Consider the following 25,116-nt stretch of genomic DNA (forward strand, 5'->3'; position numbering starts at 1 on the left):
GTGTCACTGAGAGCGTGCACGTGCAATGTGAAAAATCTAAAGTTCTCGAGTGACCTGCTCCCATTGTAATTACAGGACTACCGTTTAGCCTACAGCATAAGTAAGTTAGGCAGAAAACTAACAAGCACGGTGGTGTTTCAGAATAAAAAGAAAATGTTCTGTTTGCTCCCGTGTGTGTGTGTGTGTGTGTGTGTGTGTGTGTGTGTGTGTGTGTAACGTGTATTCAGTAGGCTGCAATCAGGACGAGGAATTCTGTGTCAGGTGGAAGTGGTAACATGCATGGGTCAGTGTGGGTCAGATACAGTGTTGTTTAGTGTGTGTGGTGTGTGTGTGTGTGTGGGGGGGGGGGGGGGCTTGTGAAACATGTTCGTTTGCAAAAACTCTCTTCTATCTTTGAGCATATGGCCGGGCAAATTCAATTAGATCAATATTCAAATCCCCAATGTTTCCCACAGTGGCACGGTTTGTTTAGTGGTTTTTGCAGCGGCAGCGCTGGTATTACTGGCTGCTAATAACATGGTGAATTTGTGGAGGATTTTCCTTTTCTCTTTTTTTTATTTCACCCGGAAGGTGGGCTGCGGCCGGGAGTGGCAGGGCTCTGGAGCCGGTCTACCCCCACAGGAATGCGGATTGTCTCAGATCTCCGTGCCGCCCCCCTCGCCTCCTCTCTGCCATTCAAAGCGGCTAATTGTAGGGGACACAAAGCGAGAGCGACTGCAGACTGTCTGCTGCGAGAAGCAGGCTTTTTCTCTACAGACGAGCTGGAACTGAAAGGCTCAATCAGGTTCTGCACTAAAATACAATACGAGTGATGAAAAGGTGATCATTCTGGTGGTGATCAGAGGCAGTAGTGAATAAAATCACAATAATAATAATAATTAAAATAATTCATATCCGAATATTAGATATGAGGGGAAATACACAGGAAAATACTGTGGAATTAATGTTGGGTTAAAAAAAAGATGGATTATTATAACAATATCCGGATACAAAGCATTTAATAACACCATAAATTAGATTACAGGAAAAATATCAAGCAAATGCGCCACTTGTCTTCTATAGACACAATATCCGTCTTTATAAAATATTATAGGACCATTATAATAATATTTTGCTGAAATCACAACAGGAATATTAATGGATAAATCAATGCAGTTCAAGAAACACCGGTATTCAATGTTGGTAAGTGTTGCTAATTATAAGGCTTACACTTGTAGTAGCCATGGTTTTCTCAGAAATGTATTTTCAATAACACATGTTTGTTTAATGTCTGTTTAATAAAACCATACATTTGCACTGTAATTATTTTCCTTCCTTATCTTCATAAATGTAGATTAAAATGAGCCTGATCATAAAGGAAAATGAAGGCACATTCCTAAGGCAGATATTCGTTTATCCCCTTCTCCTCGACGATTGCTGTCTGTCTGCGTAATAAATCTAATACAAAATAAAATTCACAGAATAAATATAAATCCTGGGTATTATGGCGACGGAAAACTACCAATTATTACGACACTTTCTACATTAATCTCAATAAGGAACAGCTGTGATTTACAGCCTTGTGTCATCTGAGGCTCACAAACGTCATTTATGTCTGTGAGTCTTTGTCGTGATTTTAAGTGTAAATAACTGAGGGTTAAAATAACAAGAGACTGCGGTGAGGCCGGAGGTTTCAAAGTTCCATTGTCCATTTAAACGTTTAATAGTCTTCCAAAATGCAATAAATTACATGCACACATTTACACATTTTACACGTTTCTTCTATGACTGTCATCAAATACATTGCATATTCCTCTGAAATTTGAACACGAGTCCCATAGAAGGAGAAAAAAAAAAAAGATCTGAAATGAACAACAGGGTTTTTTTTTTTCAATATAATGTCCCCGCTCCAAGAGCCAATGAGTGCTGTATCGAGTTAGGGGTCTGCAGGTGGGCAGTCATGGAGCTGCTGGCAGAGGTGTACCATGACCCAGAGTTTTCCAAAAAGTTAGAAGCCGCCGTGTTGATGTTTTGTGGCTGTAGGCTGTGCGGCCTGGAGGGGCCCTGCGTGTCCCAAACGGCCGGGGACTGTGGAGAGTTGCACACCATGGGGTCGCTGGAGCTGGGGCTGTGCTCCGGGGGAAGCTCTCCGTTTTTCATGATCTTCTTCAGTTTTGATCTCCTGTTCTGGAACCAAATTTTTACCTTTGGAAAAGATGGAAACACAGCGGCATTAATATCTCGTGTATAACCGTTTGGAAACAATGGTTTCAGGGGAGGCACGGTGCGTAAAGGCGCACAGAAACAAAGCGCCAATACGGTCAATATTTCTACCGAAGAGGCGTTATAAACATGTAAATATGCAAATGGGGGAAGACAGAATTTGATCTAAAATCTCACCTGTGTTTGCGTGAGTCCCATCGTGGCGGCCAGCTCGGCTCTCTCCGGCAGCGCCAGATACTGTGTGTTCTGAAACCGCCTCTGCAGGGCGGCCAGCTGGAAGCTGGAGTAGATTGTCCGGGGTTTCCTCACTTTCTTCGGCTTGCCGTTCACCATCCTCACCTCAGGCTCGCTTATCTCTTTTTCTGTTAAAAAAATAACAATAACAAGCATAAGCATGTGGGTTTATTACAAATTGCAGTGTTTTTTTAAATATATTTTGTTCGTGTGGGTTGTCGCCGATATCTCTTAAATCCTCAGAAAATCCAATATCATAAACCAAATTAATTGCAGGCTGGCTAAAAAGGAAAGCAACTTCTGTAATACTTAAAAATCACGTTGAATGACAGGTTTACAAATAAACAAAAATTACCATTCAATCCATATTTCTTTATTTAGCTTCATATTGCACATTATTGGATATTTATGCGTAACAGTCATTAAAAAAAATACGAAGGAATGATTTTATTTTTTAAATCAACATGTTACAATTCGGTTATTTGACAAGTAATTTTCCAATAATAACTTGCTCTTTAAATGGCATCATAATGGACAAATCTGCGGCCCTTACCTTGTGGACTCGGCTGGGCTTGCACTCTGCTGTAAGTCCCAGCGTACTGGTGGTAAGCGGGGGTCGTGTACGAGCTGTAGTCGGTGTAGGATTTTGTCGAGTAATTTCCAGCGGATCCATTTACACCCGGGTACTGGTACTGGTAGGCATTGAGGGGCTTCCCGTACGAGGTGGAGCTGGGCGAACAGTAGCCGTGAGGGACTCCACCGGCGGGACTGTAGTAGCCAGAATCCGTGGCGGTGGACTCGGGTAAAGTAGGAGATTCCTGAGACGGGTGGTGCATGGTAGAGAGTTGAAATGAGCTCTGGAAGTCTGCAGTTTTCACACTCGGGATCCTCCGATCGAATACTCCAGTCATACTTCGAAGGGGAACGCGTGGGTTTGTTTTATTTGATTAGCGAAAGACGAAAAAAGAAAAAAAGAATCGAGGCAGTCTGACTCCAAAGTGGTGTGAAAACTACACTGGCATTTTTAAAAGGCTCTCGGGCCGTCGGGCTCTGGTGAAGACTGCAGCCAGCCCCGCAGCAAAGACTTGGTTAAATCCTAAATCGCGCTCTTACGCACTGCAGGGAGGATCTGGTTCCATTGGCCAAGGCGCGCACACAGACACAGCTACACCCAATTCACTCAGCCAGCTTTCTTATAGGGGGGGAAACCACCCGGGCTATGAGGCTGCATTGTTGTGTTTTATACGATCAATCAATGGGAGCAATTATAGTGTTGGCCGTGTCACCAATCGACGTTTAAGGAGGATGAATTAGAGGGACACAACTTGATTACCAAAAAGGCCTCCTGCTGTAAGACTGACCGGTTATTACGACTGTCTTCATTATTCTGTATTCATACATTTTGTTATTAAATCACACTCAGCGTTATTTTATTATTGTTTTTACCGCCAAACAACCGCAAATGAACAGCACCAAATCAAATGTTTCAATCATTTCACATAAAAGAGAAATAATATACATAAAACAGAATAACTTATTATTGAGCACGCATGCTTATTATTTTCTATTTTAACAGTCATAGGCTAGACCTGATTATATATTCCTAAAAATATAGATCTAACAGTGTTAAACGTCCAATATGCCCAATATATTAATCAGCGAATCCAATATATATAATGTGCTATAAAATAGATTACACACTTAACTATAATTACCCTTCCACATGTTTTTTTTCAAATCCATTCCAACTGTACTTGGATTGGTGTGTTATAATAATGCAAAAAAAAAAGTTGACCATCTTTCCCAAAGGGACCATTAAAGATTCATCGCATCTTATCTCATTTTAAAACCTGCTGTCGAGAATACAAAATCAACGCTCAGCCCCCCCCCCCCCCAGCCTAAATATTCAGTGGTGAACAGCGCCGACCAGTGGCCAAACTGGGGAGCGGCACTCCACGCTCAGCCGAGTGGCAAACCCACAAAGAAATATAATGACAAAGAAAAATGGAGGAATTTGATATCACCGTATTAGACCACTTTTTAAAAAAATCAAGGTTAACACGTAATTATTAAAAACAAACAATTTTGACCAAACAGCTTCAGGGAAACACGTGTGAATATAGAAATCACTGGATTACCATTACATTGTATCATATTGCCAGTATCGTGTCATAAGCTGGATACATTGTACCCAGTATCGAATGTGTACACTATACACAGTGCATAGGAAAAGGGACGTAAAGCTGCATTGATTACACAGGTATGTTGAATACTGTTTCCCCCACCCGAACAATCCTTATCCCCCGACCGCCGACGGGGGCGCTGTCACTTTACCAGGAGGGAGACACTATTTGAAGGGGGAGCAGACTTTGACATAACACCGGCTTTTTTAATTGCACTTAATTATCTGAAATAAGCCTGACGCTTTCACTGTCTAGTCTATATGTTTAAACTACGAGGCTACTAGGCTAATTATATACACATTACGCATAATTCCTTAACAATTCAACAATGTTTAAGATGTATATCATACCATTCAACTCTTACCTGTGTAAGGTACTTCACCTGGAACCCAATGCTTTTATTCCATAAACCGTATTCTTGTGTTATACTGCTTCAAGTCAACAAGTAATCTCAACAAACTACTTTCCCTTGTTGAACATTCTGTGCACATTGTTATGCTTTTCTTATATCAATAACTGAACTGGCAAACAGGACTAAGTGTTGGAAGATTGTTTAAATACTTTCACGTTGGCTCACCTGACTTTGATACCCCGGAAGTACTCCCCCCACCGAGAATACTATTTAATATAATTTAATCTTTGATATAATACTATATTACTAGAATAAATCACATATTTTACTATGCTCTATGGTTTATCTTTATGATAGAGGGCCATGATTTTATGAATAAAACTACTTTTGTTTTGTTGTGTGGTTTTAAATTCGAGTCCAGACTGAGAGCGCGCACGTCGCGTACGTCTGACGTCACTGATGAGTTCAACTGGCAAGAGAGTTCCCCTCTGAATCATATTAATGTAAACTAAAATGTAAGCATTTCACGCGTGCGTAAAACATTGGTAAACAGGTTTGAGAGTTTTTCTTCACTGTAAATAATGCAAAGTAAAATAGAATAATCAAATAAATAAACAGCACGTACTTGTTAAATAATAATAATAATTTTCCTTTACAAAGGTGTCGAGCTTCAATAAATGTCACAGAAATGTAACTATTTTTTAACAATTCAAACTATTGCATTGGCTGGAAAAATACATATTTTATGACAACCAACCAAAAAGTATAAATATAAAGGTTTAGGCTGCTTAACGCCGGGAAGTGACCGAAGCCGGAAGTATAAGGGAGGCATCCTCTTGGCCTGCATGGTTCTTGTCTGTGCTATCTTTTCTCTCGGCTCCCGTTTTGTGTGTTGGGGGGATGGGGCCGTGCTGAGGATGAGAGACTCCAAATATTTACCACTTGGCTAACTAATTATCTTTATTTCCGAACCGAGCTTCATCCCTCGCTCTTGTACATATACATACTTTTACGATCACGCATGAGTTAAGGGGGAATTTGGCCAAATCAGAGTGGAGTATTCTGTACGTCCACGACACGCTTAAAAAAAGTCGACAAAATGTATTCCTCTGCTGGAGGTAAGTGGAGCAGCTAACATTAGCATCGTGATTAGCAAGTGATGCGGATAGCTAAAAATGAACACACCATTTGTAGCATTTTAGCTGCTACATTTATATTTCTGACACACGTACTCGACTCTTTTTAAATGTATTATTATGTAGTATTATGAATCTCAAACAATGTTTTGATCACCTGTCGTCCCAGTCTTAAGTAGCGGCATTAGTAGTAAAGGCTAGCTTAAGCTAGCGTGCAACAACAAGAAGCCGCTGTTAGCATACTTAGCATCAACGCTAACGTTACCTCGTTTACCCAACTTGTTGTCGGTAGCTGCTCAATGCGGTATGTTGTGGGATCGACTGGCGAGTGTTTTCTCAATGAGCCACACGAGTGTAAACACAGCGATCGTTGTTTACGAGTGTCTCACTATTTGACTCTTAAGTACAGCAGATAAAGCGATGTGTAGCGGCCGGCCATGCTAAATAATCTCTACACCAATCTTAGCAATGCTTAGCTAACAGCATCCAACTTTAATTTAGTTATGTTACATCGTTTTTGATCCCGGAGCCATCAGATCGCTCTGTCAATGTAACACGCAATTTATTGACATTGAGCATATAACGTAAAGTAAACGTAAATTAGGCATGTGAAGTTTGACTGAGGGTTTGTACAATTACAGTGTACCGCAAGAGTTTACTCTTATTTGGCTATTAGACAATTACGTTAGAATATTATAGCATTTGCTAACTTTTTCTCTCTGTCATTGGACAGATTATAGTTATTTTATGGCTTGTTTTCCATGCTGCTGGAGGGATCTCTGTTTTCTTTGCACTAAATATGAATTGACGAGCTTGATCTGGTCATTTCCAGGAGAAATCATGTCCTTGAGTTACGGGTAGCTTCAGCAGAGTTGGGAGGAATCGAGTAGGCTGGCAATCTGTTTGCATATTGATAAGAGTTTAAAAAAAAGAGGCACCCTTGAATGTGGACGATGGCGTTATAGAAGTGATAAGAGAGCAAGACATTCTGAATTAAAGCCTTCACCATGGAAATGTATAGAGATAGGTAGTACTCTGTGCCACTTCATAAGTTATTTTTGTTAACTTGTAAAGCAGTAAACCTATATTTATATCATGTGTTAAGTGACTCAAATGCATGTTTTTCACCTCTCTATGTGTTTTAAGTAAAATGTGTGTCAGATCAAATGTCACAATGTTATTTTATGTCCTCTGTAGCCACCGAGATGCAGGAGGGACCCCGTTCCTCTGGGTCCACCGGCTCTGGTAAGCTTTTCCTATTTTAAGCCTGATACTGGTCCCAACATCAGTCCAGTTTAAGTGGCAACATCTTGCATTTTTACACCATTCAAGCATCACCATGTGTACTCATTTGAAGTACGATTAAACCGTCTGACTGAATATATAAATTGTCCTGGAAATGGTACACTTCCAAAGAAGACAATGTCGTTCTAGATAGTCAATTTCCTCTAAATGCACCTTCATTTTGTGCTGTCAATGGCAGTAGGTATCCCCACTCTAGAGGTTGTTAGATTAAAACCACCGTACAGTATGTTACCATGTTTTCTGGGTGTTATTCTGTTTGAATGAACAGAGCTGGAGCACAAAGATAAGGCGCTGAGGGGAGATGAGAGTGGGCCCTTCATATCTGAAGTTGCAGATATGAAGCTTCTAGGTTCAGCCCGTCTGCCTGCGATGAAAGCTTAGTGTAGCTTCTCCAGGATAATACCCAAAAAAAATGGACGACACCTTTTTAATAAAAACTTATCAGACTGGTTCTGATTTGGAGCCGGGAAGGTCCAAATATTCACACATTGGAGACTTGATTCTGTAACTGCGTGCTCACTTCTTCCCCTCAGACATTCAGAAGCTTAATTTCAGATCAATAACTTTGACAACTGTAATTTCTTTTTCATTAAATGGCAGACGAACAACTTCAAGACTGCCCAGCCAATGGTATGTTTGTCCAACAAGATGTAGGAAGGGTTCATGATGAGGTCGCACTAGAAAAGAGCACTGATGCAGCTGCCATGAAATGAACATTCATGCCGGAATAACTTCTGTCAATCAAACCTGGGATGACATTTGCAACTTTTTCCATCATGATCAGTTGACAGAACAGTCTTTTTTTTATTAATGTGCACACACATCACATTTACATTATACCAATTGGGCCTTTAAGATCTTGGGAAATGTCTGATGTCCATGTAATGTGATCCTTATTTTGCAATTTGCCACTTTCCTCCATTTGACCCCCCTGTTTTAGACCCGCCATCCTCCCCAGTGCCAGAATATGTGTTCAAGCCACCGTCACGGCCGGACTTTGGCACCATGGGCAGGACAATCAAGCTCCAGGCCAACTTCTTCGAGATGGAAATCCCCAAACTGGAGGTTTACCATTATGACATCGACATCAAGCCTGAGAAATGCCCCAGGAGGGTCAACCGGTGCGTATATGTGTGTATGCTTCATTCGCAGCCCCCGGCACACGGCAGATCAGTTGTTGAATGTAATTTCATTTGTTTCATTTTGTTCTCAGTGAAATAGTGGAGCACATGGTCCAGCACTTTAAAACACAGATCTTTGGTGATCGAAAGCCAGTGTACGACGGGAGGAAGAATCTCTACACTGCCATGCCCTTGCCCATAGGCAGAGACAAAGTACGTTACACTTCAGGACAATCGAATGATATTAAAATATCACTGCAGTGCCTCTTGTCTTCATCTGTTCTTTCCCATCGGCCACACAGGTGGAGCTTGAGGTAACCATTCCTGGTGAAGGCAAAGACCGCAGCTTCAAAGTATCAATCAAGTGGGTGTCCTGCGTGAGCCTGCAAGCGCTGCACGAGGCTCTAGCAGGGCGGCTACCCAGCGTCCCCTTTGAGACCGTCCAAGCCTTGGATGTGGTCATGAGACATTTGCCCTCTATGAGGTGGGTTCCTTTTTTTATGATCCAACGTTGGTTGATGTCTGGATGATTGATTGTCCTGCCTGTTGTTGTTGTCAAATGACCACAGTGGATGTTTTAGACTCACAATATGAGTGATATCCAGTGTTTTATTCAGATAAACAGAAACCAAATTCATTTACCACACTGATGAAGGCAATCTAGCAACAAAGCATGACAGAAAAATGTTGTGCAACCTGTTTTTTTACTTATTTTATTTTCTGAGCATACTTCCATGAACTGTTTGTTCTGTTGACTGGCGTCTGTTTCTCGGACGTTTCACGGCTGACTCCTCTGTTACAGGTACACGCCGGTGGGCCGCTCTTTCTTCACGCCCTCAGAGGGATGTTCGAACCCCCTCGGTGGCGGCAGAGAGGTGTGGTTCGGCTTCCACCAGTCCGTCAGGCCTTCCCTTTGGAAAATGATGCTCAACATCGATGGTAACATTTCCTGCCGATTGCACATCGTTGTGTCAAGTCAAGTCGAGTCTATGAACCTCGCTTCTGTGTGCCGGTTCTGTTTTTCGCAGTTTCTGCCACTGCGTTCTACAAAGCCCAGCCTGTAATCGAGTTCATGTGTGAGGTCTTGGATTTCAAAAGCATTGAAGAACAACAGAAGCCCTTAACTGACTCCCAACGTGTGAAATTTACAAAGGAAATCAAAGGTAAGAGAAGCTCAGGAGCTCACTCAGTAGTAGCTTTTCAAGTCTTTGTTTGTCAATTAGATTGTTTTATTTTTGGTTATGTCTTAGGAAGATTTGATTCTAATATCTATTCATGATTTCAATTTTATACCTGATTTAATGTTTAGTTTAAATTAGTAGAAGATTAGAATCTTTTATTACTTCAACAATTTAAATATTTGTCCTTTTTTTCCACTGTCATGAGATATGTATGTCTTTGTCACAGGCCATTCAAAACTGGCTTTTATTAACTTTTAAATTATTAGTTTGTTCTCCTTCACCGCGATTCCCTCTTCCAGGCCTGAAAGTGGAGATCACTCACTGTGGGCAGATGAAGAGGAAGTACAGAGTGTGCAACGTGACCAGAAGACCAGCCAGCCACCAGACGTAAGACAGCTCTTGTGTCTCATCCTCGTTCATATTATATCATTGTTAATATTACATAAGCTGCAGTCAATGCAAACGTGCATAGAACAAAATGCACACAGAGATAGGACAGCATAATAGGACAATACACTACAAATGATAACAATATAGACAATATTGTTGTTGTATTTTTCTTCCTCTTAACTTACGTGTGTGTGTGTGTGTGTGTGTGTGTGTGTGTGTGTGTGTCCCCTCAGGTTCCCCCTGCAGCAGGAGAACGGCCAAACTATTGAATGCACAGTAGCACAGTACTTCAAAGACAAGTACAAGCTGATCCTGAGATACCCCCACCTCCCGTGTCTACAGGTGGGGCAGGAGCAGAAGCACACCTACCTACCTCTCGAGGTAAGCGTCTCTAACCTCCTCTGCTTTTTGCAAAGTCACCCGACTCGCTGCCGATTTCCCCCCCCCTAAAACCCCGTTTTGCTTCACGTGTGTCCTCTCCAGGTGTGCAACATAGTGGCAGGACAGCGCTGCATCAAAAAGCTGACAGACAATCAGACCTCCACTATGATCCGGGCCACAGCCCGGTCGGCACCGGACCGTCAGGAGGAGATTAGTAAATTGGTAAGTCGTTGTGCTCATACCTTTACATAACCTGGCAGAATTAGTAAGATGTGTACCGTTATCTAAAGAAAACATGAGTGATCAGGCAAAAAACATTTCTTTTATTTTTTTACAGGATTCAAATTAAACTTTATGCATTCATCTTGCCATCAATTTAGACTAAATTCTCTGTGCCGCCATAGCTCACAAACCCCCAAAACATCAGCGTTCCACCTCCATGCGTCACAGTAGGGATGGTGTACTTTTTGTCAGAAGCCTTGTTGACTCTTCTCCAAACATAGCGTTTATGGTTATGACCATAAAGTTACATTTTGGTCTCATCACTCCAAACGTTTTGAGGCTTTTGTAAGTGTTTGTAAGCAGGCTGCTTTGTGGCGGCAACCCGACTGTGCAGCCCATGTTTGTTGAAGTTCATCCTTATTGTGCATCGTGAAACAGCCACGTCACTTTTTTGCAGAGAAGCCTGACGTTGCTTGTGGCCTTTTCTTTGCATCCTCACCAATGTTCCTGGCAGTTGTGGCTGACATCTTTGTTGGTCTAGATGACCGTGGCTTGGTATCAACTGAGTTACTAATTTTCCACTTCTTTATCGGAGTTTGAACACTACTGATTGGCATTTTCAAATATTTGAATATCTTTTTCTTGATTTATAAAGTTCAACTTTCTTTTCTGTCGGGGCCTTTGACAGTTCTTTTGTTTCCCCCGTGGTTCAGTATCTAGTCAGTGCAGCTTTTGATGAAACGTGCACTTTGAAATCTTAACTTGGTTACATATTCAGATGACATTCACATTTAATTTAACTGCTGTGGTGTTTGTTTTCTTCCAGATGAGAAGTGCCAACTTCAACACTGACCCGTACGTCCGTGAGTTTGGAGTGATGGTGAGGGATGAGATGACAGAAGTGAATGGCCGTGTCTTACAAGCTCCTTCCATTCTGTATGGAGGCAGGGTATGTTGATCACCAGTTTCTATGCGTTGATGATGGCTTTTTACTTTTTGTGCATATATCTGCAACGTTTTGTTGGAATAACTTCATCTTGTGTACAGTGACGAGCACTAATAATGCCGCTGTCATTGCGATTCACAGAACAAAGCAATAGCCACGCCAATCCAGGGCGTGTGGGACATGAGGAACAAGCAGTTCCACACCGGCATTGAGATCAAAGTGTGGGCCATCGCCTGCTTTGCGCCACAGAGGCAGTGTACTGAACTGCTGCTGAAGTGAGTGAGATGCATGAAGTGCACGTGTTTCATGTCATTGTGTGCATGGGCCGTTTGGTGGCAGGCAGCCCATGATTATTTTTTTTTTAATGGAAGTGCACAAACGCAAGTACACATTGGTGCATGAGCTGGAGTTTCAAATGTTGCAATCAGGATCGTAGAAGCGGCACGAAGCTGTCTCACTTGATTTGTGCCTCTGTTGGGTCTTTCACAACGTGTCACTTTTTGGCTGTATTGTCCCCCTGAGGACCGAGGTATTTTAGCTCTACAGGGGCGTAAGAGTGCTTGTTGATTATATACAGCTGTGCCATTTATTTCCACTGCCGTCGCTAGGTTTTGTACTCTCATAGGTAACATATTCAAGCGCTCTGTACCCAAGTGATACTGAACTGCTAAAAGGACAAGTTGTTCTTGCTAAGATGTTGTTCTTGCTAAGATGTTTGCCTGTCACTTTCCATTATTGTCTCGTGCAACCTCAACCGCTAAACTTCACTGAACTATAAGTAAACAAGTTCCTCACCTGTTTCAGAGCATTCACCGATCAGCTGAGGAAGATTTCCAGGGATGCAGGGATGCCCATCCAGGGTCAGCCGTGCTTCTGTAAGTACGCCCAGGGAGCGGACAGCGTGGAGCCCATGTTCAGGCACCTCAAGTACACCTACCAGGGCCTCCAGCTGGTGGTCGTCATCCTGCCGGGGAAGACGCCCGTCTACGGTGAGGGATCCACTCGGGCAATCTGTTGTCGTGTCATTTAGTGCTGCATGATTTTATACTCCTGCTGGAGAGATGAGAGACATCCAGCACATTGGTATTTTAAGCCCAATCAATCTATTAAATGCAACGATTGTTTTTCTACTCACATCAGTTGTAATTTAATGAATTTACGCTCAAATAGAAAATGCATTTATTTATATTCCACTAAAGGTTCACCAGTGTGGTGGACCAAACCGTTCCTCCAGTCCCAAATACTTGTGATAGATCTGTATACCTGCACAAAACATCAATATTGTGCCTTGTCATGTTTCATATTTCCTTATTGTTGCGATGTGTATTGCAGCTGAGGTGAAGCGCGTTGGGGACACGGTGCTCGGCATGGCCACGCAGTGTGTGCAGGTGAAGAATGTTCAAAAGACGACGCCTCAGACGCTCTCCAACCTCTGTCTGAAGATCAACGTCAAGCTGGGCGGCGTCAACAACATCCTCCTGCCGCAGGGCAGGTCAGTGAAGATGCTAATAACTAAATCCTGAAATGAATCCATGTGGATATCTTTGAAGTCTGTCAAACCATTATCCGACTTTTGAAAATGCCTTTCATGTGTGCGTTCTTGTTCCAGGCCGTTGGTCTTCCAGCAGCCAGTGATCTTCCTTGGTGCAGATGTGACTCATCCTCCTGCAGGAGATGGAAAGAAGCCGTCCATTGCTGCTGTACGTAACCAACATGGTCACAAAAAAAAGTTCAATGTTCAAACATCTCTGCAGCTCTTAAGCTTCTTTCAACTCACTGTTTGGGTTTTTGGTTGATACTAAATGATATTTCCTCTTTTTTTTTTTTTCTTTAGGTGGTTGGTAGTATGGATGCCCATCCCAGCAGATACTGTGCCACGGTGCGGGTGCAGCAGCATCGGCAGGACATCATCCAGGACCTGGCCACCATGGTGAGGGAGCTGCTCATCCAATTCTACAAGTCCACTCGCTTCAAGCCCACCAGAATCATCTACTACCGCGACGGCATCTCCGAGGGCCAGTTCAACCAGGTGATACACATATCAGGGATGACGCAGAATAAACTATGAAATATCAGAAAGTATAGACAAGTGTGTTTAGGCAGCGGAACCCATGTAAGTAAATAATGTACGTAGCAGAGCTTAGTGTTTGTGTTTCTGTCACTGTCAATTCTGTACATGTTTACTTGGGTGGATTTTATCATCATCTATGCAACTTTTCATGTTATTAACTTTTGAGATGCAGGTCCTTCAGCACGAGCTGCTGGCGATCCGTGAGGCCTGCATCAAACTAGAGAAGGACTACCAGCCTGGTATCACCTTTGTGGTGGTGCAGAAGAGACACCACACGAGACTGTTCTGTATGGACAGAAACGAGAGGGTCAGTATCGGGTCACTGGTGGGGGTTTTGTAATCAACCTAATGATAAAAAAGAGAGAGAGAGAGAGAGAGCACACAAGTTTGAGACCGTTTGAGGGAACCAGCAGGAGACAAATGTTTGACTTGCACAGATGGCACCAAGCCAGCTGCCACAGGTGTTCATGTTCTCTCTCACGCTATGTTCCTATATTGGGGACATTAGGTAAGCCGAAGTAATTTGGTGACGCTAGCACGACACTAGCATTTAAATCCCTACTGAGAAATGGCATCCTCCTATGTGGAAATACCTGTTGTTGTGCATAGGTTCACATTTTATGTCGTGACTTTGCACAGTACAATATTACGGTTGTTATTCTAACCTGTGAGGAAACCGTCGGAGCTCACTGATGCATCTGTTGTGTGGATTGTTGCAGGTTGGGAAGAGTGGCAACATTCCTGCAGGCACCACAGTGGACACCAAAATCACTCACCCATCAGAATTTGACTTCTACCTTTGCAGTCACGCTGGCATCCAGGTGAGAACTCGATGAGCTCCAACCGTAGTTGAACTGAAAAGGGAAGTGCCTGTGAAGTATTTTAGAGAAAGGGCCGATTTAATGGGTTTTGACGATGCGTGAGAAACAAACGGGCAGCATTTGCAACACCTGTTCTCCGTGTCCACTCCTTGCAGGGTACCAGCAGGCCGTCACATTACCATGTGCTCTGGGACGACAACCACTTCACTTCAGATGAACTGCAGGTCCTCACCTATCAGCTGTGCCACACCTATGTGCGCTGCACCCGCTCAGTTTCCATCCCCGCACCAGCTTACTACGCCCATTTGGTGGCCTTCCGGGCTCGCTATCACTTGGTGGACAAAGAGCACGACAGGTAAGGGCTGCATTCCGGTAAATCCAACCTACCGAAAAAAGGTTCATGAAAACAGTTTTCACACTCCTGTAATCGTAACATTCTGCCGTTTCAGTGCCGAGGGCAGTCACACATCAGGCCAGAGTAACGGGCGTGACCAACAGGCCTTGGCCAAGGCCGTGCAGATCCACCAGGACACCCTGCGCACCATGTACTTTGCCTGAGAGCACACAACTCCAAGTTGGCGTGGGTGAGACCCCACTGGTGGAACACACTACCCCCCTCGCTGTCTCACTGTCAGCTGTAGATAGCGTCACAGTGGTTTCACAGAGTGATCTCCCTACCTAACAGGCCTGTCAGTTACCCATATGTCTACAATTGTACTTCAGCCCCCGACCCAAACAAAGCCAGCTATTAGACTGTAAGAACCCCTATTTATTGGGGTTTTGCGCTGGAAGAGGTTTTATTTACATGTTGTGTGCATTAGTGTCCGTTTTGTATTTGTCATAGGGGAATATGTTGCAAAGAATGAAAGGAAAAGTTTAGAAGACGTTTCTAAACTAGTGGGCAGTATCATTATACATTAGGGTGGTTCATAATTACGAAGAAACCAACTACCCTCCTCCTCCTGTTTGCATTGTGTACGCGGCTCTGTGTGCTGGAAGGGAGAAGGATCAAATTCATCAAGAGATAACGGGGGCCTGTTCACTGTTTATATGCCTGAAGAGTTGCTCCTCCTCCGCCGACAAACATTATTTATCAGCCAATCAAAGCAAAGTGCACTGAGCAGAATGAGTATTTCAATCAGGACAACAGTACTTAGTTTATTGAGGGTTGTGTGTGATCTTTCACATGGAGCACTATGTGACGAAAAGTGCCATTTGAGACCACCTTTCTGTTGTCATTTCTGTGTAAAACTATGAATTAGACCCACAGTTGCTGGGTTTTTCAGTATTTGTCCTCGATTGACACTGATGACCATTTTATGCCAAATCTGGTGACAATTGACGAGAGGATTCTTTGCATCAGATTTGTTATCAACCCTTGAACCAACACTTAGTTTATTCTAGATGAGGGCTGTTAGTGTTGAGATAGATTTAAATTGTGTCGTCCTCCTGCCTCTCGTTAGTCTGAACTGAACTAGTTTCACCAGTAACTCTATTCCCACGCCGAGACTTGGTGTACTGGGACCGGTTCCCAACAACGACTTCTTTCTAGTGTAGCCTGAGCCGTGTTGATGAGACACATGATTTAGAAATCAACATAGAGGGGAACTTGATGAAATCCTTTCTTTTTTTTGTTCCTTCCTGTTTTATAGTCTAATTTAATTTCAATCAGTTTTGTAATGAATATGCATGTAGCCGACCCATGTTTTAGACATTTGTGATAATAGTTTATTTCTTCCTCTTTTTTTACACATTAACCCTTCTTCTACGTTTTAATGTATATAGCAGCAGGATAGTGTTTTCTGCAGTGTCTTTGTCAGGGCGGGATATTTGTGTGGCCTCTCGATATCACGGCATTCGGTACAGTGGAGTAACAGCTGCACCATTTCAGACTTTAACTGATTTGAAATTCCCTAAAAAAGAACAACTACTAGGGTTTGCTCCATGAATTGGGAGCAGTCGTCGCACAAAAGCTTGGGTTTTATGCAAATGACTTTTTGTGAGTCTTTATACTATATAGTAATGTTGGTAATGAGGTATATTTTGAATAAGCTTTCAGTGGAGGCTGCTGAAAATATTATTTTTTTTTTTTTTTTTTTTTTTTTTTTTTTATGACTGGCCCACATGTAGTCTAAATTAACACTGTCTATTTGTATACAGATTTTAAATGCAACTATTATCTTGCCTTCTAAGACTGCTCCGGTCTTACTAATAACTCTAGACATTTCCTAACGTCCCACCTAAGTTTTACTAAGTTAAGCTAGCGAATGTTCATGTAGTCTTGATTGGAGGCGTGTAGTCTATATTTTCTAACTATGCATCATTTTTAACCAAGAGATTTAGCAGTGGGGTATCTCACATGAATTAGGGTCATTTATAGAGGTAGATAATCAGGTTTTTTTTATTGTTTTGTTTTTATTTTAAGCATGTTGCATTTAGTAGCGTTTCTTAGTGCTTATCAGCATCTTCATGCCTTTCTAACAGGATGAAGTATTCGTGGTCATTTGTAACATTGTAGCTTTTATAGCCTGAGTATTTGGTGTATCCTTTGTGACACAGTCTTTCTTAGCCAAACAAGATTACAAACTTTTACATGATTAATATTCAAGAGACATGGAAGCACAAACGGCCATCTTGATTCTAGGTGCTAGAAGTTTTCACTGTAAGCCACCTTAAATCCTCACTGGACTGGTCGACGAGGCTTTTTAAACGTGTACGCTAAAAAGACGCTTCGTCGTTTTGAGGGTCTTTTTCTCTGTGTTGCTCTTTTTACTCATTTACCTGTAAAGCAACTAGAAATCCGACTGACTGTGTTTGTGGGGCATTCTGAAAATCGACGTACTTGATATTTACTGTTATGATGTCAATATTGTTCTTATCGGTGCTGGTCTCACACCATGTAAATTTGGATGCACTTTTGATAGCAGAACGTTGGTATGACTTCGATAGACGCGTGTTCCTCATTTTGAAACGGGAGGCTCGGCCATATTGCGTGACACACCGGTGTAATTGTGTGGAAATGGCCGTGTGTTCTACCTCTTGTTACCTGTTCAAGTGTTATGGTAACATCACACTGCTGGCCATTTCTGTATAATTACCCCCTGCTATCTATCTAATTGGCATTGTTTGAGTCTTGCATTGACATTAGAGGTTTTAAACGTTCGGTGTGCATGATGGTAAACGCGCTTTCTCGGTTTATGTGGTTTTGTGATATTTCATTTCATATTTTACTCAATCTGATGAGAGAGAGAGAATGTGGGGTTGTTTCTTTCTTTCTTTTAGGGGTTTTGAGCGTTGAGCTGTATGACCAAATTCCTGCAGTGTGTTTGTATTCACACACAGCTTTCCCTTCTTTCTTTCCTTTTTATTCTATGCACCAGTGGAATGAGACTTTTTTTTGTTTTGTTTTTTTCTGGACACCTTGATTTTCCACATGAGCAGCATAACAACAAATGCAAAAAGCCCACATTAGCTATGATCATTACAAAGCCTTGAGTTGGACAAATTGTACCCAAGTTGTGCCGTTAGTCGGACTGTTAAAGTTGCTTGCAAACGTAAAAACAATACGGAGAGAACCGCCTCTTCAGCCTGAAAGAAGTCCAGCATGTATAAAAAGGTATGTGATTCGGGAAGGCCTTTGACCACTTAAAAATCCACCACGGAGCTAATTTGTAGCATCAGGCCAAATCTGAAATGTGTTTGATGGAGACTGATGGAGGTGGAGTCTGTGTTTGGAAAACCTGAACGTCATTTTGTGTAGAAAGTGAATGGGTGTCCTAAATGATAGCGTGCTGAAATTCAGAAAAATGGGGAATGTCTTTTTGGGAGACGGCTTTGTACTTGTTGTTACTGCTCCTTCCGTGTTTGACATTACCTATGCCAGCACCTTAACGCAGCAGATCAGAACGGCATTGCTTTTCCTGGAGATAAAACCCAAAACATTTGACAATGTTGTTTTTGCACTAAACAAGAGTAGACTTTTGTAGCTGCTGCAGCATTAAGAGTATTTATCAGATGGCAGACTGGCTTCTTCTTCTTCCTCTTCTTCTTCTTCTTTTTAAAACTTAGAAAGGAGTTGGCGACAGCAAAAAAAATCCTGCCGCTTGAGAGCCTCAGCGTGTGTATTTTGCCATTCAGAAAGCAAAAGGGATTCTACCGAGCCAACCGGCGTTCAGCGTGGCGTCTTTGAGAAATATGCCTTTTTAAATGTAAACAACGGAGTGAAATTTAGTTGCGTTGGTGGGTTGCCTTTGTACAGTGATGTTGGAGAAAGGTGCTTTATGCAAAACAAACTGACAGGTGTTGAAAAGAGCTGATAAGCTATGAACGGTAAGGTTTCCTTAGAGGCGTGGGTGCCGTGTGCGGGAAGGTTTGACGGTCACAGTCCTTGTTCCAAGACTGCATAGGAAAATAACGCTTAAAGTAAGGCCTCGCTGTGTGTCACCACCTGAGACTATACATATCAAGATTCAGAAGAGGCTTTACTTAAACCTGCTTGATCATGATGAGCTAAATCAAGCCTATGTATGGAGCAAATGCATGAACACACCAGCCTGGATGAATGTGGCACCAAGTTGGTGCCCGAGGTGCTTAAGTCAGGCATTCAAAATGCCTGCAGTGGTAACCCTCCCGACATTACTTCACCTCAGTTTGGCTGTTCTTCCCGTATCCTTGAATGTCCAAAACTAGGACGAGGCAGGTGGTAGAAATGTCTGGTATGTAAACTAAATGGCATATCATCATAAGCTAATTTAAGTGTTCACTTTATTCTATTCTCTCCAAACCGTTTTTGTTTATCTTTTTTTTTTTTTTTTTTTTTAAATGTTGGGTTGAAAGAGGCTGAGATTTAAAAACTACTCCAAGCTTTACTTACTCTCGCTTTTCGAATGGTCTCGGAATAAAATGCAGCCTGACTTCCAATGAAGCAACAAACTTATACATCCGTTTATTCCAAACCATAACCCTGTATATTGTTTCTCCTCTTTGCCTCTCATCCGTCTCTTGTAGAGAAACTATTGCTGACATAAAGAAACCTCTTGTAGAGTAGAACCTATTTTCCTAGCTCCAAATAATAACAATGAATGTACTTAGAGCCTGCATGGTTTGTAATATTGTTAAGGCCATCCATCCAGTACATCTATACTATATATACGTTTGCTTCTTGTGTACAGCCTTTTGTTGTTTTTCTCTTATTTATGGGCTTTTTAATAATTGCAGAACGTTATATGTTTTCTTCTTTTTTTAATATTTCATTGATTTAGATATCACCCACATCCCAGCTGACATCATTTTGGATTAACAGGAGGTATACAAGTCTACAGTTGAGATGTCTTCTCTCTGGATGTTTGCTACTGTAGTTTTACGAGACAAACGTTATACACTGTTGCAAAGACTGGTCATCGTTTCTGTTTCTGGCGCCATGCTTTTTTTGAGTAGCTGTAACATAACAGGTGTGTGTGTGTGTGTGTGTGTGTGTGTGTGTACATATGATGGTTGCTTTGGTGTGTGTGTGATCTTGTTTGCCTTTAGATTCTCGGCTTCTGCTTAAGCCCTCTGGTCTGATATTCCTGTCCTGTAGAATCCTCCCAGAGTTCAGCTCACTCACTCATTAGCGCAGGGACACTTGAAAGTGAAAGAAGCTGAGGTTTTTAGTGTTGCTTGTGCTCCTTACCTTTTTGGTGATTGTATTACTACACAGATTTTTTTTTTTTTTTTTTTTTTTCAGATTTCAAAAAGCACAGTTTGAGATTTCCATGGCAGTCGGCTGGCTTCCGCGAGCATATTTCTCCTCTTTCCTCGATCACTTTGTCCCTGACAGACAGTCTCTATCATGCCAATGTCCACCCGATTACCTGGAGCCGTGTGACATTTGTGTGGCTTCAACAAGGTCTTTCCAGTTAGAGTTTACCTATTTTATTATTAAGTCTAAAATATTGAGCACAAATTCAAATGACGTACTGGCAGACCTGAGGAAAGAACCATTATTAACCACAACCGTTCCCTGATGTCCACCGGATGCAGCTACATCGCATTTTGGTTGTCACGTCCGGTCTTAGTTTCAAGAAGAGTCTTGAAGCTCCAGCTCCTTTAGCTCCTTTAGCACATGTCTATTGTAATTATTTAGCCCCCGACCTTTACTCTAGTGCCACTAGCAGGTAAAGGTTTCACTCATCCCGTTAAATCTACTCAATGGATTGGACAAGCGTTGGTAGATATAGTTATGTATGTACATTCACCTGTGAAGCTTCAGGATAGCAGAGAAATCTGGCGTGAACGAGAATAGGAACCGATAATCGCTGGCAGCCAGAATGCGTTCCAGCTGTGTCCGGTGTACGTTTGGGGGTTCTCCACGGGGCTGCAGTCAATCTAACCTAACAGAGTAGAACCGTTACCAAGCTTCAACTCTCCAAAACCAATGCCATCCATCCGATCTACCGGTCTCCAACCATGCAAGAATCGTGGGTATTTGTGTATTTTCAAAGCATTTCTAGTCTTCAGAATGAACTTGGCTTTTTATTTACCAACTTCGAAAAAAAAACTACCTCAGAGCAGTGTCAGGTGCTAGCTAATATTAGCCCTCATTTATAATAATGGTATCAAAATCAAAAAAATTATGACCAAACCAATACAAGCCAATATCGTATGAGAGCACTGTTCTTTTCTTTGACCTTATTAAATGGAAAACCAAGTAATCATGTACGACTGGTTGGTTGCTTTAGTTGGTTACATTTTGGGGGGGGGACCAAATATTTGTAATTGGGAGTCTCATCGTCTCATGTGAGTCCTTCATTTTTATTATTTTTTTCAAAAGATCGCCACAAAACCAACCGAGGACACGCATTCCTCGCGGTGAAGTAAACTGTAATCATGACATCATCATAAAGCAATTACTATTCACGATGACAATGTGTTGATATTCCAGCAGACATGTTGGCGATTATTGAGGAATGTTCATAGTGGCGGTGGAGATCTGTTGGAAAGATGTATGTACAGCAATAATGTTGTTGCGTGTGGGCTGTGGGGTCGTTGGTCATTAGTTTGTCGTCTGTGCGCAGGTCAAGGCAACAACGCTCAATAAACATTTTCAACTTTTAGTTGGCAAAAACAATACTTTGCGAATGGGTAGATTCATTTGTCTCAATATTTGGAAGCAGCTTTTTTTTTTCTTCTTCTTTTTACCGAAATGTTAAAAGGTGTCATACTGGATAGAGCTACTCCACGTGATCAAATGCCTACATTTCTCTCTGCCGTGTTAACCCAGTACTGCAATAAAATCAGGGTGGATGTCTCTGTTGCCTACTCAGTTCATTTCCGCTGCTCCTACGATTAGCCAGACTCTACGGCATTTTTTTTGTTAAGGGTATAAAAATGTAGTTTTTGCATGCAACAATTAACAAAGGGAATATACACATTTGAACATGCTTTGCAAGGTAACAGAACATTGTAAACGGCGGCGGAAAAAAAGGTACATACGAGGCTTTGTGGCAATTAACTACAGATCGTTGTAATTTAGTCTGAACTGAAAACATCCAGTGCGTGTTTGTAGTCTTATGCGTGCCTTTTGTCGGATCTCTCTCGCTCTCTCTTCTCCATCTGCGCCCCACGCATACAAATCATTTCCACTTTTGATTATCACGCAACCTCTCGTGTAGATGCTGCATAGAACGGATCAGTATTTGTGTTTTGCACTTTCAAAGCAGTCTCAAAAAAAAAAAAAAAAAAAACTGACGAGGTATTTTATGCTATCAATAGGAATTATAAGGAATAATATGACTTTGAAGAGCTTTTCTAAAAAGGTTGATATATCTATATATATTCATGAAGTACCTCATAAGCCTGATATATGCTGCATTGACTTTTTTTTTTTTCTGTAGTGTACTTCATATTGTCCAATACATTTTAATTTAATTTTTTTAATTTTCCCCTTTTGGGAGGTTTGAATGTCACTACAGGCTGTGCACACGCCACAACCAGTAAATCTAATCTGTCGTAACAAAGGAGTACGTTACACTTTGTGGCCAAATGATAATGTGTCATTTATGCAATTTTTACGCAAATCTCATCAGAATATTTCTCACCTTGTAGCCGCATCATATTTCTGTGCTCTTGTCTTTTTTTTTTTTTTTTTTTTCATATTGTCGGTGCAGCCAAACAAATAGTTGACGAAGAGTTTGACGCTCACGAGGCTCTGTGGTTTAACACGACTGTTGACTCAGGTATTGTCGTGAAAGGGCTCTATCTGCTTACTGTGTCCCTTAACCCCCCCCCTCCCCGCCGCCCCGTCCCGTCCCGTCCCCTGCACCGCTGTCTTAAAATAGCCTTAGATCTACACGTGAGGTTCCTATTTGGCCTTAAAGTTGGAACAAATTATGCACTTCAATATCCCCATTCAGACACTATTATTATCTTTTTGCGTCTCATTGCCGTGTTATCTACCTCCTATGAATGTAGGGGCTGTCCTGGAGTTGTAGTCAACTCATTTAAGGAAAAACGGACAATCATCTGTAGTTTGTTGAAGAAAAAAAAAAAGTAAAATATATTCCTCTTCATTCATTCATACATCAAACTGATTCCAGGACACTCCAGTTTCTTTGTTTTTCAACCCTCTTTGGCCATTTTTCATTTTATACATTGTACTTTTTTCCCCACTTGTAAGCCATGATGGAGAAGCAAAGCGACCAAAGTCTCTTGGCAAAGGCAGCCCTGCACAGCCGTGTGAACTCAAACCTCCCTTCATTTGTGCCATTTTGAGTTTTTTTTAAGTTTTTTTTTTTTATCCTTTCTCTCTCTCTCGCTCTCTTCTCCCTTATTTAAACCACGACATGCCAAAACTGAATTTGCTGTCATTCCTGTTCTGGTGAGGGTCTTTATGTTGCTGATTTTAAATTGTTCACATCCACTGCTAAGCTCCTCGTTTCTTGTTGTTGTAAAAGGTGTAAGCTTTGATTTCTATTTTTCATTTCCTTATTTTTGTTAACAATAATGCTTACAGAACACAAGACATGCTGTAAACCCTGTTAGGACATAATGTGAATACGTATCACTTAATATAGTTCACTCTTTGGCTTGACTGTAAGTTGCGTTAATTAATAAAAACATGTTTTAAGTTTTCCTGTGACTTTTCTGTTTAATAATTTGATGTTTGATTGAACTTGTCATAGTAAGAAAAAGCACATGTGTTACTGATAACATTAACGAGGGCTCGGTTATCTTAAAGTGTCCCGGTAAGTCATGTGACAGCGAGCCAGCATTCACAATACCAGAATCATGGAACTGATGCAGTTAAATGGAATTCAACCATTACTCATTCTGTTATTTACTCCTGTGACATCCCAAAATGTCAGTTTTCAGATGGAACTGTAAATGGCTGCGTAGTAGTAAGAGAAAAGGGAATAATATACTGTTTTTGTTTTTATCAGTTATAATCTAGTCCATCAAAAAAAGTTCTAATGTTGTTCAAGGACTCGGGACCGTTCCTCAACATAATACAGTCTAACATTTGCGGTACTTGACAGATATTGATACTTGATGATTATACACATTTTGGTCTAGGCGATTGAGGTTTAATTGTCAATATTTGCCCGCAACGTGTCTTGTGAGGTATACATTAAAATAGTTTATTTTTTAACTAAATGTGTATACTATTTGGTGAGGTTTATTAAAGTTTCTTCATCATAACTTTGCTGATATAAGTGTAAACATCTGTAGACATAAGGGTTGAAGTGAAGACACTTGTTTTCTAAAACGAGATATATAACTATATATATATATATATATATACAGTGGGTACGGAAAGTATTCAGACCCCTTTAAATTTTTCACTCTGTTTCATTGCAGCCATTTGCTAAAATCAAAAAAGTTCATTGTATTTCTCATTAATGTACACTCAGCACCCCATCTTGACAGAAAAAAAACAAGTGTAGACATTTTTGCAAATTTATTAAAAAAGAAAAACTGAAATATCACATGGTCATAAGTATTCAGACCCTTTGCTCAGTATTGAGTAGAAGCACCCTTTTGAGCTAGTACAGCCATGAGTCTTCTTGGGAATGATGCAACAAGTTTTTCACACCCGGATTTGGGGATCCTCTGCCATTCTTCCTTGCAGATCCTCAAGTTTCATCAGGTTGGATGGTGAACGTTGGTGGACAGCCATTTTCAGGTCTCTCCAGAGATGCTCAGTGGGTTTAGGTCAGGGCTCTGGCTGGGCCAGTCAAGAATGGTCAGAGTTGTTCCAAAGCCACTCCTTTGTTATTTTAGCTGTGTGCTTAGGGTCATTGTCTTGTTGGAAGGTGAACCTTCGGCCCAGTCTGAGGTCCAGAGCACTCTGGAAGAGGTTTTCTTCCAGGATATCTCGCATTCATCTTTCCTTCAATTGCAACCAGTCGTCCTGTCCCTGCAGCTGAAAAACACCCCCATAGCATGATGCTGCCACCACCATGTTTCACTGTTGGGATTGTATTGGGCAGGTGATGAGCAGTGCCTGGTTTTCTCCACACATACCGCTTAGAATTAACACCAAAAAGTTCAATCTTGGTCATGACCAGAGAATCTTATTTCTCATAGTCTGG

At 41.6% G+C, this 25,116-nt stretch overlaps 2 protein-coding genes and 1 long non-coding RNA gene across 13 annotated transcripts in view; 1 reads left to right on the plus strand and 2 right to left on the minus strand.

The window, feature by feature from the left end:
• Window positions 1-7,610, minus strand: part of LOC142972012 (uncharacterized) — a 22,534-nt gene extending 14,924 nt beyond the window's left edge. For both annotated transcript variants that reach the window (XR_012959432.1, XR_012959431.1), the window contains exon 1: window positions 4,984-7,610. This is a non-coding gene — a long non-coding RNA (uncharacterized LOC142972012). The remainder of the gene's footprint in view (window positions 1-4,983) is intronic.
• On the minus strand, window positions 1,671-4,977 carry dlx5a (distal-less homeobox 5a). The gene is made up of 3 exons (XM_076112774.1): window positions 2,990-4,977; window positions 2,380-2,564; window positions 1,671-2,184 (listed from the first exon to the last, which is right to left on the minus strand). Exons 1-3 carry the CDS (start codon window positions 3,345-3,347, stop codon window positions 1,870-1,872), a joined length of 858 nt encoding a protein of 285 aa, XP_075968889.1. The 5' UTR covers window positions 3,348-4,977; the 3' UTR covers window positions 1,671-1,869.
• ago2 (argonaute RISC catalytic component 2) lies at window positions 5,778-23,656 on the plus strand. Of its 10 annotated transcripts, none has more exons than XM_076112759.1 (21): window positions 5,778-7,352; window positions 8,013-8,040; window positions 8,336-8,533; window positions 8,626-8,746; window positions 8,836-9,017; window positions 9,336-9,472; window positions 9,562-9,696; window positions 9,981-10,101; window positions 10,338-10,485; window positions 10,588-10,707; window positions 11,534-11,656; window positions 11,795-11,928; window positions 12,458-12,642; window positions 12,986-13,145; window positions 13,263-13,353; window positions 13,488-13,682; window positions 13,891-14,031; window positions 14,444-14,545; window positions 14,701-14,900; window positions 14,995-15,129; window positions 20,271-23,656. In XM_076112759.1, the coding sequence occupies exons 1-20, from the start codon at window positions 7,274-7,276 to the stop codon at window positions 15,101-15,103; spliced, it is 2,709 nt and encodes a 902-aa protein (XP_075968874.1). In that variant the 5' UTR covers window positions 5,778-7,273; the 3' UTR covers window positions 15,104-15,129; window positions 20,271-23,656. The 10 variants fall into 10 exon arrangements, with proteins under 10 accessions (XP_075968874.1, XP_075968878.1, XP_075968877.1 ...); XM_076112763.1 differs by having other exon boundaries at window positions 5,778-6,089; window positions 7,305-7,352; window positions 8,013-8,042; window positions 8,353-8,533; window positions 14,995-23,656; XM_076112761.1 differs by having other exon boundaries at window positions 5,779-6,089; window positions 7,305-7,352; window positions 14,995-23,656.
• The last annotated feature ends 1,460 nt before the right edge of the window (window positions 23,657-25,116 follow it).

Source organism: Anarhichas minor, unplaced genomic scaffold (genome assembly GCF_050575085.1).
Source record: "Anarhichas minor isolate MPS153535 unplaced genomic scaffold, ASM5057508v1 ptg000051l, whole genome shotgun sequence".
Classification (NCBI taxonomy): domain Eukaryota; kingdom Metazoa; phylum Chordata; class Actinopteri; order Perciformes; family Anarhichadidae; genus Anarhichas; species Anarhichas minor.

What these genes read in the sequence shown, in the direction of transcription:
- dlx5a (XM_076112774.1), bottom strand. Translation starts at nt 3,347, where the DNA reads ATGACTGGAGTATTCGATCGGAGGATCCCGAGTGTGAAAACTGCAGAC. An exon ending in AGCCCAGCCGAGTCCACAAG is followed by an intron (nt 2,565 to 2,989) that starts GTAAGGGCCGCA and finishes TTTTTTTAACAG; the next exon opens with AAAAAGAGATAAGCGAGCCT. An exon ending in TGGGACTCACGCAAACACAG is followed by an intron (nt 2,185 to 2,379) that starts GTGAGATTTTAG and finishes TCTTTTCCAAAG; the next exon opens with GTAAAAATTTGGTTCCAGAA.
- ago2 (XM_076112758.1), top strand. Translation starts at nt 7,274, where the DNA reads ATGTCACAATGTTATTTTATGTCCTCTGTAGCCACCGAGATGCAGGAG. An exon ending in CTCTGGGTCCACCGGCTCTG is followed by an intron (nt 7,353 to 8,012) that starts GTAAGCTTTTCC and finishes ATTAAATGGCAG; the next exon opens with ACGAACAACTTCAAGACTGC. An exon ending in GTGGACAAAGAGCACGACAG is followed by an intron (nt 14,901 to 14,994) that starts GTAAGGGCTGCA and finishes CTGCCGTTTCAG; the next exon opens with TGCCGAGGGCAGTCACACAT.